General features: G+C 39.9%; 1 protein-coding gene across 6 annotated transcripts in view; it reads left to right on the top strand.

The window, feature by feature from the left end:
- LOC121186394 (focal adhesion kinase 1-like) overlaps positions 1-14816 on the top strand; it is a 61177-nt gene that overhangs the window by 3337 nt on the left and 43024 nt on the right. For all 6 annotated transcript variants that reach the window (XM_041045112.1, XM_041045115.1, XM_041045111.1 and 3 more), the window contains exon 2: positions 5182-5208. Coding sequence is in view for 5 of the 6 variants with exons in the window: in XM_041045115.1 (XP_040901049.1) it covers positions 5182-5208 (27 nt within the window). In the remaining variant the exon portion in view is untranslated. The remainder of the gene's footprint in view (positions 1-5181; positions 5209-14816) is intronic.

The following is a 14816-nucleotide window of genomic DNA, read 5'->3' as shown; positions in this document are numbered from 1 at the left end:
AGTTAAGTCTTGTGTCTTCCCTCAATTGTGGTTACTTTATTTGTGCTGCATTGAATTCCAGGACAGTTCCACCTCCAACACCCATCCTGTGCCCGGGGCTATGTTTTCTGTTATTGCGCTAATAGCTATAGCTGAGATACCTGATGCGTTGTGTCATATTCTTTACACTTCACTGGCAAGTATCATAGAAAAAAACATTGTTGGGTACAGTTCTGAATTTTGAAGTTGTATTAAACAGTTAGATTTGTTTTTTAGCTGATTGTTCCATCCATGAAATTTTGCTGGAACAAGTTGCCAAATCAAAATCACAAATTGTAGAAAGCAAATGTGTTTGATCTTGAACATATTTAGCCCTGTTCAGTCACCAGTCCAGAACTTGGAGAGCACCGTTACAGTAGGTTTGATGGAGCAGCAGTTGTCATCTGTTTTTGGGACAGTGCAGCAGCAGGTTGTCTGGAAAGACGAGTGAAAGTATGACTGGAAACATGCTCTCATGCAGTGCCATCATCAGTTTTTCCCTATTTGCATCCATAGCTTGCTGTTTTGTTTAACTTGTTCCACGTGGTCAGCACTCAACGCCAGGCGCTTTGATTGTGAAGTGACTCGTATTAGAGCTTATCAAAATATAGCTTTGCTCTTTAGGTTTACATATTGTTCTGCATGTGTAGTCAAAGTACTAGGTTTGGTTACTCTAAGTAAATTAATGTAACACGCCTGACATTCCCATTTATCTGACATCACTTTCAGGCTCGGCAATATGGAAAAAATCTAACTCAACATCACAATAACTAGAGCACCTGCTTCCAATATTCATATACAACACAACATCTGTCTGGGTTTGGAAAAACATGCCAGGTTTTCTAGCTGATGTTTATCACATTGGACTATATGGTAATAGGAAGTCAAATTGAGCATTTCAGTATCGTGTCTATGGGATCCTGGTTGAAATTAGACAATAAGTGATGAATATCATTATTATCTAGGCCTAATCAATCTTTGATGATAGTGTTTTAGGAGTCCAGTAAGCTATATACACCTTTCTCCATCATTCATTTTACCTAGAATTTCCTGCAGAAAAATTCATCTGAAAGTGGTGATCACAACAGCAGACAGAGAAGTAAAGTGGTAGTCAAATATATACCTACAGTGGGGATAAACACCAGCAAGACTGGATTAATTTTTCATGCTTCCACTTATGAGGTTGTTTGAGCAAAATAAAGTGTACTTCAAGTATTTTGAAAGTAGCAACAGATATTTTAATCTTTTTATTTTTATTTTATTTTTTTATTATTATTTTATATTATTCGTATAAAATCATGGAGCAAAAATTCAAAAACAGTGGGTATCTAATAGCACAGTCCTTTATTCTCAGCTCCTGAAAGAATTTAGAGATGTGAAGTTTCTGTGGGACCCCAGAGACACAGTGTTTTGGATCAATATATTTGTGAATGTCTGAACATTAACTTTGGTGCAGTGTGCAGCACACTGAGGTAGAGCAATAAAAAGGCTTGTAAAAAAAAAAAGAAAGGCTTGTTTGTGTAAAATAAAAAAAAGGGGAAAAATGTGATTGTGAAACTATAAAAGGTAAAGAAACTATAAATGAAAATGAAACTATAAGTCTGTGAATTTGGGGAACAACAGCAAGAACAGGAGGGTGTCAAAGGGGGATCTGAGAATGCATGCTGCAGTTCAGTCTTGTAAAACTGTCAGCTTTTTATATAGCCAAAAACTTTCTCTGCAAATGAAGTGGATAATGTTGCTAATAAATGACCCACTGTGTCAGTCTGGAACATAAATTATTTGGTCCACTTCACATATAAATAGACCTCTAACATCATTCACTTGAACAAACTAATCTTAGAATGACTCAAAAATTGGACAGGTAAACTAGGAATTTGCTAGTTTAATATTCGAGTCTTTGTGAATCTCGCTTTTTGATTTGCAAAGGGTAACATTAAAACATTTAGTAAGTAATTAAAGTAAAAGACAGAAATAAGAAAAACAGTTCATGTGGAAAAACAATATGTTTTTCTAATTTATTTAATAAATGTAATGTTTTATTGTATAAAGTCATTATAATTGAATCAAGTCTTCGATGCAGCAGATTAAATTGAAAGGAGAGCGTGTAATTCACTTTATTTGTTGTTAGGAGGAAAAGAATTGATTCCACTGGGTGATCATAGGCTCCACAGCTGGTGATGAACATACAGTATGTGAGGGATGTCACGAACTTCATAAAGTATATGTTCTGCCTGCTGTTGGACTGTGAATTGCTACTGCACTGGAACGTATAGTAGTGCATTATGTTCAAGCATTTATATCGGCAGACTGCGTAACAAATTGAGCATGCAGCTGTATTTGATTGAGTGTACACAAACAAATGAACCTACAGGGCTGCCTCTCTCGGGTTATGTACTGTATGTATTCCATGAAGGTTATTAACACAGGCGTTAACAACAGATAACATTTGAAAACATTTTAGTGACGTCAGCACATGCAAACACTTCTTCTTCCAAACATAAAAAATACAGATGTGAAAAAGGCCGCCAGTGTAAATCGGATTCCTCTGCCTTGCTTCCATATCGCTGCAGTATTCCCAATACTACAATAATGTTTTCATAGCTGCTACTTACAATGACAGCTACCTCATTAAATCTGTCGCTGCTACTGTGGTGACTTTACTCTCTGATGCCGCGCTCAGAGCTGCACCACTCCATTCTTTTATACTGAGTTCTGATTGACTGATCGGTGCAGAGGAGCTGAAAAAGGCGGTTGTTGTTTTCTTGATGAGAATGGAGTTGTGCAATGCCCTTAGCGTGGTGTCAACTGTACCGTAGCCTCTATGGTTTACAGCCAGAGGCAATAGTTTTCTACTCTGAGTGGGAGAGAGAAAGAAAAAGGCTGCGAGCGTGAGGGGGGGAAATGTGATTGAGTAGGAGGGAGAAGCTCTGAGGAGTGTTTATGCAAGTGAAAATGTTTTAAGAGGGTCTAGTGACAGATGTTTCAGTACTGTTTTAATAACAGGTTCTAGTTTTGGCTCATTATTTGTGGATGTGAAAGATTAAAGTTGGGTTTAAAGCTAGGTCATTCTTGGTTTCTTCCAAGAGGAGTGTTTAGAACCAGAAAGGCAAAACAAAATTTATGTGGGGTGATGTGCATGTTTTCATACTTCTGTTAGGTGTTTGAAACTGTTCAATGAACAGTAACTGTATAAACAAAAGGTGGATGTATAAGAAAAATGTGTAGGCAATGGTGCTTCAGCATTCTGTTCATAACTATATTCTTAACACCAAGAAACATTTCAATACATGCTGAAGCCTCCCTTACCCAGTGCACTGCCAGTCTTGGCTCAAAACTGATCTGTGTATCAACGCCTTAAATGTTACATTTGTCACTAGTGAATATTAGAGACGGAGCGAGGGAGAGACAGAATAAAGCCAGGATTGGTGTTGTGTTGCTTTTGTTAATAGCATCTTCCTTGTAGCCAACATTTTGGACACAACTCTGCCAGGAACAAATTGGATTATGTGATTAGAGGAAATTATGCGAAGTGGCTGAACACACACTGAGCAGCAGTAAATCAAACCAAGTAAAATGTCTGAGTAAGAAGTAATAACCAAGATGTTATAAGTCCGTAACCAACATTGTTTATGAATATACAACTGTCCTGACCTGTGTCCCAGTTCTACACTACCGCCTTATTCTGACCAAGTTTGTTGTGTGTTAGCATTCATACTAAACCTACTAACCTTACTTATCAACTTTATCAAATATTTAGTACTTTTTTTTTTGTGTGTGTGTTTGTTTTCTCTGGTATTTACAAAGCTGTTTTACCACCAACCAAAATTTGTTTTACTTTAAACAAGCACTTCCTCCTTTGTGTAATTAATGGAAAAAATATAGTGTTCTGTAGACTATGTACTGCCTCTTTTAAGTATAGTTTATTTTGCCACTTTGTCAGTGTTGACATGTTACACGCTTAAAACCTGTTTAGAATAGAAATGTAATATGGAAACAGGACACAGCCACAGTTTAAAAAAGATTGAAAAAAAAAACAATGACTGCAAAGACATCTGTCTTTTTGAATTTACTTTTGAAGTTGCAGTGTTGGTGACGTGAGTGTCTGTCATGTTTCCTCTACCAGAACTAAGTGCATGAATTTCTTGCACACTGTCTGTACCAAGAGCTCACTTTGGATATTTGTATATAGCTCAGAATGTACAATAGCGGAATTGGGACACAGCCTCTATCTTTCATATATCATAAGACAAAGCCTTGGCATCCTAATTAGCCCCATCGTCCTGCTTCGTGCCTGTTGCTTAGTAACGGATCTCAGAGTGTTGGACATTTCATCATATTGCTCATTTTGATGCCTTTTTTTTTTTTTTTTTACATGAGAATATAGCACAGAGTGGGTGAAAAGATGGGGTGGCGAGCAGAAGGTGACTGAGGGTTATGAGACAGATTTGAGTCAAGCTGAATGAGGCCAGTGCGTGAAGTTATTACAGCATGACAGGGCAGATATATTCTGCCAAGTCATGGTTCTCGCCTCGCTCCAGCTGTCTGGAATGTAGCTCTTACCAGATCCTCCTGATTCATCAGAGCTGCTGCACAGTCACTGGTTGGTCAGTGCTGACAAACATGTAAACCAGTGGATGTGCTTAGTGTGATAAGAGATGGGCTCTTTTCAGTCAAATAAAGAAGTGAAGCATTGTAATCATTTGGATTGGACAGCTGGACTTTCCAAGTGATGAAATCCTCTTTTATGTTAATGTAATTTGTAGCTAAAATAATTAGTTGTTCACTATATAGAAAATGGATTGGGGATAACTGATTAATCATGTAAGTAACTTTAAACTAATGGCAGTCTTTCTTAGTAATCCTCGATGGGCATGTCGTTGTCATTCACTTAAAGAAGAGTACATTATATTGGAAAATAAATGGCTCATTACCATACATACATACTGTATAGATGCAGTTTACAGGGTTGGAAATAAGCACCACATTTTTATACCTTTGGCTACAGAACAATCTTAGAGTTACTCAGCTGCTGTGGTGTCACCATCCTTTATTACTGTAGCTGTCACTAAGGCACTGCGATTGTGAATTATTCAGTGTAACACAGTGTTATGTATACAAATTTATTAAAATAAAATCTTGTTTTTTTCCTCTTCTTTTCAGATATTTCCAGAATATCATACTACGCTGGTGAGTACAAATTTTTACCAGTTTTTTTTTTTAACATACAACCAAGTGCTGAATTACCCTTAGATTAAAAAAAGGTTTCCTTTGCAACCTTATAGAATATAGCTTTTTTTTTTCACAAGACATGATGCTCTTTGGTCTCAGCCTTGGCTCCCACTTGAAGAGGGCTGGTGTTACTGTATTATGGTATGGATGGAGATAGCACTGAATAATTTCAGAGGTATATTTAAGATATTGTATGGCCCTAAGCTCCTGTCTCTCTCCGTGGCTGTTGCTAGGTAACTGTTGATCCTATGTCTTCGAGCAGGATGTTGTATATTTGGAGCTGGGAACTTGCCATTCCTGAGAAGGACCGAAACATAATTTACGTATCTTAACCTTAACTTTGGCAGCTTTCCACTGGGAGATGTGTTGCAACAGTTGAGGTTAAGACTGAGGTTAACTGAAACTTATAATGAGATGATGCTTTCTAACTTTGCTAGAAAGTAACAACAACATGACACCCAGTGTACAGAGTGGTCAACTGGAGCCTCTGTGGCCTTTAACAGCCCTGGGAAAACACTTATTCTCAATACTGATAAGGATCATAAGTTCATTTTTAGTGGAGACCATACTGCACATAGCATTCGGCCTCTGTAACTCTGTTAGGACAGAATTTATGTCATGAAGCAATTTTAAATGGTGATAAGACTGAGAACACAAAAGAAGACATCTGGAGTCATGACTTGCAACTGGGCTAAAGTATCTGAGCGCCACATGTGGTTTAAAATCTAGTAAATCAGCAAAAACAAAGGTTGCATAACTGATTAGAAAAAGAGAAAGTTACAGTACAAATTTCTTCAATTTCCAAAAAACAAAAGAAGCTGTAATCACTTTGTAAATGTTGGTCATTTCACTTTGTTCATTTCAGATGCCTGCATAGGATTGGCTGTTGGCGTGTTGGTGCTGAGCACAATTTATGGCACAAACATTTTAATTGATTGTTAATTGTTTACATTACGCATCCTAGCATTGAATTAAACACATTTCTTGTTGAGACGACAAGAACGGCATCAGTCATTTCAGCAGGTGCTCCAAAACGACATGTTTATGCTCAAGTGGCAAAACAGGAATTATGACCGGAGGAAAGGAGACAGTCAAGTGATGTTATTAGAGAGTGACCAAGTCTGCATAGTGATGACGTCGGGGTGGATGAATGGATCAACAAAATATTGGGCATTAACTCAGGAGGCCACTGTTCATTTATCAGTAAAACCATGATGATGAAGGTCTCTTAACCTTAACGAAGAACACCAACCCAAATGGCGTTTCCCTAAACATAACCACGTTCTTTTGTACGCAAACCAAACTAACTGTTAACACTGTCACATCATAAAACCTGATTCATTTTTCAGTAGTGATTTGTGAGAGCTGTGGAAGGAAACAGTGTCGTCCTGCCGTCGTCCTGCTGATAGGGGCATCAGAAAAAAGCTTATGTACAGTACATCAGTTTAAGGTTCATGGGCAAATTACATTTTTTTTTTATTTACAAAATCTACACTACATATCTTCATGATCTACATCAGTTTATATCACTACATAATCACAGTGTGATTGTTGGTGTTTTGCAGCAGGAGGCCTCGCTGTAAAAATGTTCACGACCATCTTGTGCTCTGCTCTGGATTGAATGTCAGAGTGCTTTACTGCCAATGAAGAGCTGGCATGCTGCAGGAGCAGGTGAAATATGTTTGGAGAGGAGAAGAGACAGAACAGAGAGTGAGGACAGAGGGCAGCAGAGATCTTCCGTGGCCAGTGGAGAGAGACAGGAAGACAGACAGACAAGGGGGAGGGTTAATGAATAGAAATACAGAAGGAAAGTATTATAAGGGGTCAAAGAGTGGAATGTATGTTTTCAGCGGCTAAGCTCTGATCCTCGTAAAACCGTGCCTGTGTTAGGTTTGTGTGTGCGTGTTGGGTTTGTGTGTTTATTAAAGTTGTAGTGCTGATTGAAGAGCGTTGTCCTATTAACGTATTTATAAGCGCTGTCCAATCAGTTCGCCTTCTTCCCACTGCATCAAGTCTCAGTTACAGGATTTCTGTTTCTCTTTCTTCCTCCTCTGCTCTCTCTCCTTCTCTGCCCTACACACACACACACACACACACACACACACAAACACACACTCACACCAACATCCCCCTCCCTGCCTCGTCCTGCCTGTTAGTGAGCGGAGCAGCTTTTTTCGCAGCGTGGTCACAGCAGCCTATACCGAAAACACAGCAGAGGAGAAACACTTGGCTCACACATGCACACACTCACTTTGAGCATCTTGCGCACTCACTCCCACCTTTGCTAACACTCACACACAGTTTCTCTCTGTCTCTCTCTCTCTCGCACACACACACACACACACACACACACACACACACACACACACACACACACACACGTACATGCACAGTTGTCTGCTTGCTTACCTACACACACGTACACACTCTTGTATACATACATTCTCTCTCTGGCTTACACACATACTCTCTCACTCTACAGTCTTTTTGTTACACTCATTCCGACTGCTCAAGGATTGCGCTGGATATACTGTATGTGTGTGTTTGGCTGCGGCAGTGTGTGTGTGTGTGTGTGTGTGTGTTTGAGGTTGGAAATTATGTTGTGATCTAGTTTCTCTTCCGCCACTGTAGAAGAAAGCCTTCAGAAGCCAGGCTGAACGACACACAGCTGACTGACTTCAAAATGGATTTACTGCATAGAAATTTTTTTTTTTGTCCAAGCCGCTCCAGCAACATCATTTTCTCTTCATAATCTTTCTCCCATAGTGCCTGACTTTGCTTCACAGCTTTTTTTGTTCTTGCCTTTCTTTTTTTTTCTTTTTTTGTGGCTCTAGCTCGCCCTTCAGGTCTCTGTCACTTTATGTCTCTCTCTGACATCAGACACCTGCTCTGACCTGGTTAACTCCTGCAGGCTCAGAGCATTGTGGGAAAGCGTTGGAGGATGTGAGGCTCCACTTTTCCCCTGGGGTTTCTCCGCTTGCTCCCTTCATCCCGCTCTCTTCATTTCTTCCCTTTTCCCTTTCTAATTCACATTTTTGTTTTAGTTCTTTCTTGTTTGATCATTCTGTTTTTTCTCACGTCATCCTTTATACTCTGCCTGTCTCCTCTCTCCTCTCTACATCCTTCTTCCCCTGTCTTCCCCCTACATTTTTCCTCCTGCGTTGGTCACCCTCATCTACCTCTCGCTCACTATGCTCCATTTCTGTACGCCCATCTTTGCCCTACATTTTCATCTTTTTCTTCGCTGATGCCAGTGTCTTCTTTCTCTCATCCGTCTTTCCATCTCCTTTAGACAACATTGTGGATTTACAGAACAAAACTACTACCTTTCTTGGAAAATAGTACTTTGATGTAATTACATGGAGACTTACTTTGCCAGCAAGCGCTGTCAGTGTTATTTTGTAACCTGCGACTTGAGATTTATGGCTGCAGGGATGCCGCCTTCTTTGAATTTCACATCAAGGATTGATTAATTGGATCAGCAGCTCTGCACAGAAGACCTGAATTTTATATTTTGTGGGGATTTATTGGACCGCGGGATAGCCTAACGGGAAGAGAAATCATCCCACAACCACAGAAGCCAGGCTTTAATGTCTGTTTTGTGAAGCTTACACCCTGCTGAAGTGTCCTTGAGCAACTTACTGAATCTTCTCCACCCACAGGGGCTCAATTTCCCAGGAGTGAAGGAACGGAAAACAGACCTGTCTAACAGGGATTGTTACATATCACATTGCACTGTGCTAAAGGTATTTTGCTGGGTTAAAGGTCATGACATACTCTGGACAGATTGGTTGCTTCAACCTGGAACTCAAGCCGCTTCCTGTCATGAAGTAATATGGTGTTTCAGTGAGATGTAGAGGAGCGAGTCGCAGTCTTGTGATCAGTAGCTTGGATTCCTGTACCAGACACTGTACTTGCAGTTTTTTGTGTTTTTCAATTGTTTCAAAATAAGCAAAGAACAAAAGAAGGCCTGACCTTCAGATCAGCTTTGATTTGGATCATTTCTTCATCCTGGACCGTCGTGAGAAGCTGAGTCCAACCTTTGTTTCGGTGATATTTAAAGGTGAAAACGTTTTGGGGCATCTCTATCAGCTGGACTTGGACCCTGATGATGGATGTCAAGTCGAGGAGCTGCTAGAGCATAGACAGTCACGAACTGGTATTCGCTCAACTTCCTGTGGGTTTACTTGCTGTGTCACCACATTTTACAGTAGAAAGGATATTTGACATCCTCTGTTTCCTCTTAGTGGGTTCTCTGCTGTACTGGAGTTACTTACAACCCTGGGACTCTGGCTTTGATTGATTTTTTTTTTCTATTGCATTTCCTGTGGCTGTGTTGTGAGCTGGCTAAAAGTTGCACAATGGATATTATACCCAGTGACAGTCCAGGAACCAGCACAGCAAATCTCGCTTTCTAACTTCTTGGGGAACATTTTTGGATATCTCAATTTGCTCATCCCAGGCTTATTTAAAGTTACATACCAGAAATTTTCCATAGTTGCATCAACTCAGATCAGGAGCCAGTCTTAGTCCTTGGCTCTATGCTGATTTCAGGGCCTGGCAGGTTTGTCTGGGCCCTGTGTCCAGACCTGGAACTTCACCACCTACAGAACAAATGGAGAACAGCGGCTGCATCCCTCTCTGCTGGAGTAAGGGGGCTTGCATCTACGCACAGCACCCCCTACCAAGTATGTACGAAACAGAAATACCAGTGTGACACATGTAAACTGAATGCAAACTTCAGAACTAGAAAATAGTAAAAGGTGTAGATGGGCATGCTGTCGTTTACTGCCCTTGGGGTATTTCATTAAATCTTTTATCATGCACAGCTATGCAGTGGTAAATCCTAATCATTGATCATAAAATATGAAATTGTTTCTAAATACAGTGCACTTGTCTCTATTTTGGTATCATTATTTAAAATGCATTTTCTGCTGCTAAAGCTACAGCATTTTGACTGTTGGTTGGACTTAATTTACCTGAGCTATATTTTCTGCTTTGTGAAGTATGAATCAGACAGTGGCACTAATCTAATTTGTTTACTTCATCACTCTGGGCTTTGGGAGAGGCTTTGATCCTAACTCATAATGCACTGCAAAATTCCTTGTTTCTGTCCTGTCCGCCGTTGCTTATGACAGACGAGATCCACAGTCACGACTAACAATGTTCATAACAGACTATTAGCTTTGAGGTCTTGGAGACCACCAAAGAATGAAAAAAGCCATTAGGAACACTAAAGCATAATCATAAACTTTGTTTTCATTTTCCCAGCAGGTCTGTGTACAGTAGCGCTACAGCATGACAGGTTACTGAAACTGTCCAGCGAGTGTGTATCTTCTCTGTCCATGGTACCCCATGTTTACAGCACATGATTTGACGTAATAGAACCGTGTGGAGAAGAAACTATACTGAACTGAATTGCAAAAATTTATCTTGCTTGTTTTTTTGTTTTTTTTTTAACTTTGGCTTTAGCCTTTGTCTGAAAAACCAGACAATGGCAAAGTTGTGAGTTCTTATGAGTCATTTGCCAGTGCTGCAGTTAAACAGAGCTGTATGTGGGCTGATAATTAAGTGTGTGTTGGGAGATGGTCGATATATTAGTTGTCCTGGATGTCACTGGAACAGCTCAGATCACACACACTCTTAGTGCAGGTCCCTCGGTTTGTTTAGCAAACTGCATAAAAACACAGTATTTAAATGGAAGTGGCATTAAGACCAGCACTGAGATGCCACGCCGTGTATCATGTATGTATATAGGGATACAGCCAGTGTTTAGACTTCAAGCTTTTCTCCTTGGTCCCCTGGTATAGATAATGCTCATCCTTAGCAGAAGGAAGAAGAGAGAGAGAGGAGTAGTGCGGGAGAGGGGGAGGGCAGAGGAAACTGAGGATGAGAGAAAGATGAGAAGGAGGAAGGAAGAGATGTGGTTCAATCGGTCGGGAGGATCAAATGGAGATTTGAAGGTAGAAACTAAAAGGTCTGTGAGCATGTGAGATGAGCAACAGGAAGAGATTAAGAGCTCTGGAAAGAAGAGGATGCAGAAAGAAGGGGAATACAGGAGATTTGGGATGAGGGGAGGAAAAAATGCAAAGTTTTTGAAAGAAAGACATAAAGGGAGGGGTAAATGTTAGGAACGAGAGAAAGGGATGGTTAAAAAAAAAAAAGTCAGAGAAGCATATGCTCCCCCTGGATTGTGCTAACCCCAGTAACCCAGATACCGGTTAGACGAGGAGATAAACCGTCCTACTGCTGCTGCTGCAACGGGACAGAGCTCAACTCCAGCCTTCTGTGGTTTAACAGGCTGAATGTCAGTCAGTGGAGCCCCACTGAGAGAGAGGGGGTGGTGGGCCTGGCAGCTGCCTGCTCCCCTCCTGGCTGGTTGCATGGCCTAGTTGATTTGATTCCTCTCCTTGTGAGACTGTGAGGATGCATGTGGGGATTTAGAGCGGTTCTGTTGAGTAGGAATTGGTGCAGTGAAAAATGGTTTAATTTGTCCTGTGTTGTGTAGTGCACCTATATTTAAAACAGTAATAACCTACCTTTAGATCATATATTGTAGTGCCCTAATTCTGAGTTGGCAAGGTATACAGCTCAGTAACTAAGGGAGCGATTCTGTTATATAATGTCCTTGTGGTCTATTTGTTTTGATGGTATAATGCACAAGAATGCACTGATGTTTAGCAGCAAGACCCAGGTGTGAGAGTCTTCCATGTTGAGGATCAACAAAAAACTAATGTGCCTGATGGCAGAAAGAGTTTTATGCCAAACTCATTCATAACTATTTTAGATACTTTGCTGGTACACAGACGAAACAGACTTTCCAGTCAGTGTCAGATACAGTTAAGCAAAACAACTTTCTTGCAATACTTAAGCTATTAATCATTTATTTTCTTCTAGAATACAGTTACATTACATCGAATCCATCACATGCTATTTGGTAGCTTTTGTAGTTTTGAGCCATAATAATAAATGAACACATGCTTTTGAAAAATGCTACTGAGAAACAAAGTTTTACTACATTTCCAAGTTAAATGTGATATAACAGTATTTACAGCATAAAGTAGCTGTATGAGTGCAAATGTAGGAATGCCCACTTCTCTAATAGGATTTCATTAAGCTGTATGTAGTATTTAGGTTAAGGGTATGTGTTTGTGATTTTGTGTCACTATTGTGTTTTGTGTCAGCGTATGCAGCGGTGTGTTACAATATTTGAGTGCTTAATATCTAATCTGATTACTGGGTGAGTGAGCAGCAGCAGCAGCAGATGGCTGACTGTGGTATGTGACTCTATAGCTCCTCTGGTGAAACTCTTTCTATTTAAAAATGAGTTGCAGTCAAAATAATGTCCCCGATACATTTTTTAACGTGCTCCTCTGAGAGGAGGCATGAAAACTGAAGACTAGTGCTGTTCAGACAACTGGAGATATGTTGTGCAACTGTATCACAACTTGGATTTTCCACATAGTATGCTTTGATAAATTTGTAATTAACCCCCAATTGGATATCAAACACTGACATTCTACATTTTTTAAAAAATGCAGTGACTTTTAGTTTTTTTAGGCAACATCATTTTTAGTATGTGTGGTCGACTTTTTACAAGAAATATTCTGATGTTATTACTCTGATGTCCACCGTACACAAAACCTAACGTCTCCCACATAGAAGGAGCACCTAGGACAGTAGGACATGAGCAGTGGGTTTTTCAGGTCAAACGTAGTCAGATTTGGACATAATATGAAATATACTGCAAGTGATTGTTATTGAACAGTTTTACTCAATAAATGATCTGCTGTACACCATATTGTATTAGCATACTAGATAAATCAGAAAAGTAATGTGTATGTTGTTCTTTGCATAGTCATTAGAAGAAAAAAGCCTCACATTGGGCCAGAAGCTTTGGCATTTGAGCAGCAGTGTCATCAAATAGTTTATTGCACCTGTACAGCAAATATAGTGCCAACAACAGTGCTGAAACGATTCATAGTTCAAGCCTCCTTCCTTTTCAACTGCAGAACCGAGGAACTAAGGTTGTTTAAAAAAAAAAAAACTAAAACAAAAGCATAGTGCAATGCAAGGTGTAGTTCATAAAACTTTGGAATTTGAAGGGTTCAAAGGCTCATTTTTTTGTTTAGAAAGCTTGAAATCTCAGCAGCTCATTGACATAACGGAGGAGCGACTGTAAATGATCTTCACCACAAAAGCCCACTAGTGTGTGTCTTTCAGCAAAGAGCCAGTATAATTTTGCACCTTTTAATGTATTCATCGTGGTGATTGGGTTCATCATATGGACAGAGTAAGTCAGTAGTTACTGTTATAATGAGATGATGTAGTGGTATTGTTAATGGAATTATAGCAGCAGCACACTCTTTGGGGATTGTAACAAGCCACCTAATAATCCACTGTTATAATAGCCAAAGTACTGTAGCATCAACTTAATTGGATGATGATAGACATTCTGAAAGAGGGACATTTGTAATTTGATCTGCACTAATCTGTTGTATTAAAACCTTGGGTGAAGCTCTGTTGGGTCTATAGCCATGCCTGAGAGCATTATACGCTGACCTCTATTCATTAGATCTACAGTGATTCAGTCCAGTCGATCCAGAAATGAAACCAAACAGCAAAAATGTGACACATGTAGAGGCATTGCACTGCGGATGTGAGAATATGTATCGGACTTGAGCCCACACCCACAGTTTATACACACACACACTATCGATACAGCAAGTTCTTACAAGAGAATGCTGAGTCAAGTCATTAGATACGTAATGTCCTCCTTTACACTTCTGTTGCAGTCACTGTGCACACACACACACACACACACACACACACACACACACACACACACACACTCACACACACACACAGGCATGTATTTCACTTGCTGTCTTTGAAGATGCAACCGTAGGTCAAGCTGTTAAAAGTGCTGAACCAGCTTTCCCTGGATCAGTCTCCATATTTCTGTCTCTGTGTTTCTTTCTTTCTTCCGTTCTTCCTTTTCTCAGTATGAAGTGTTCTGGCCGTGACCTGAGCACAATACAGAAAAATGCTGAATGTAGGGAATCTGATGTTAAAAGTAGTAAGTTTTTTTTTTGTTTTTTATTTTTTTGCTTACTACAGCGCAGTATTGAAACAACCAGGGCTGACAGCAACAGTAACTGAAAACACAGACTGTCTGTTGTGTTTGTTGTCTCGATATTCGGTGGATTAAAAATAATCCTTTGAGTGTTGAATAACCTGGTGGATGACGATGCAGATCACAACTTTAAAGACAGGTATTTTGGAAAAGCATTTTCCTTATATAACATCCACAATACTGGAAAAGAGCCCTGAAAATATTCTCTCAGATTCAGTTTACTTTTGTCACCACATGACAGCCAGAATTCACAGTCAGCTGAAAACAGTCACTGGAGTGATGATGACTCAACAAGGCCTGCTGGGATATCCAGGAAATCACAATATGACACAGGAAGCAGCAGAGTGTGTGCCTCGCACAAGGGTAAGATGTGTCAAGATGAACCTCCAGTAGAAAGAAGGTGGCAAATAAACAGCTTAGAAAAGGGTAA

The sequence above is a fragment of the Toxotes jaculatrix genome, chromosome 8, assembly GCF_017976425.1.
Source record: "Toxotes jaculatrix isolate fToxJac2 chromosome 8, fToxJac2.pri, whole genome shotgun sequence".
Lineage (NCBI taxonomy): Eukaryota > Metazoa > Chordata > Actinopteri > Toxotidae > Toxotes > Toxotes jaculatrix.
This window is presented reverse-complemented; position numbering and strand designations above follow the sequence as displayed.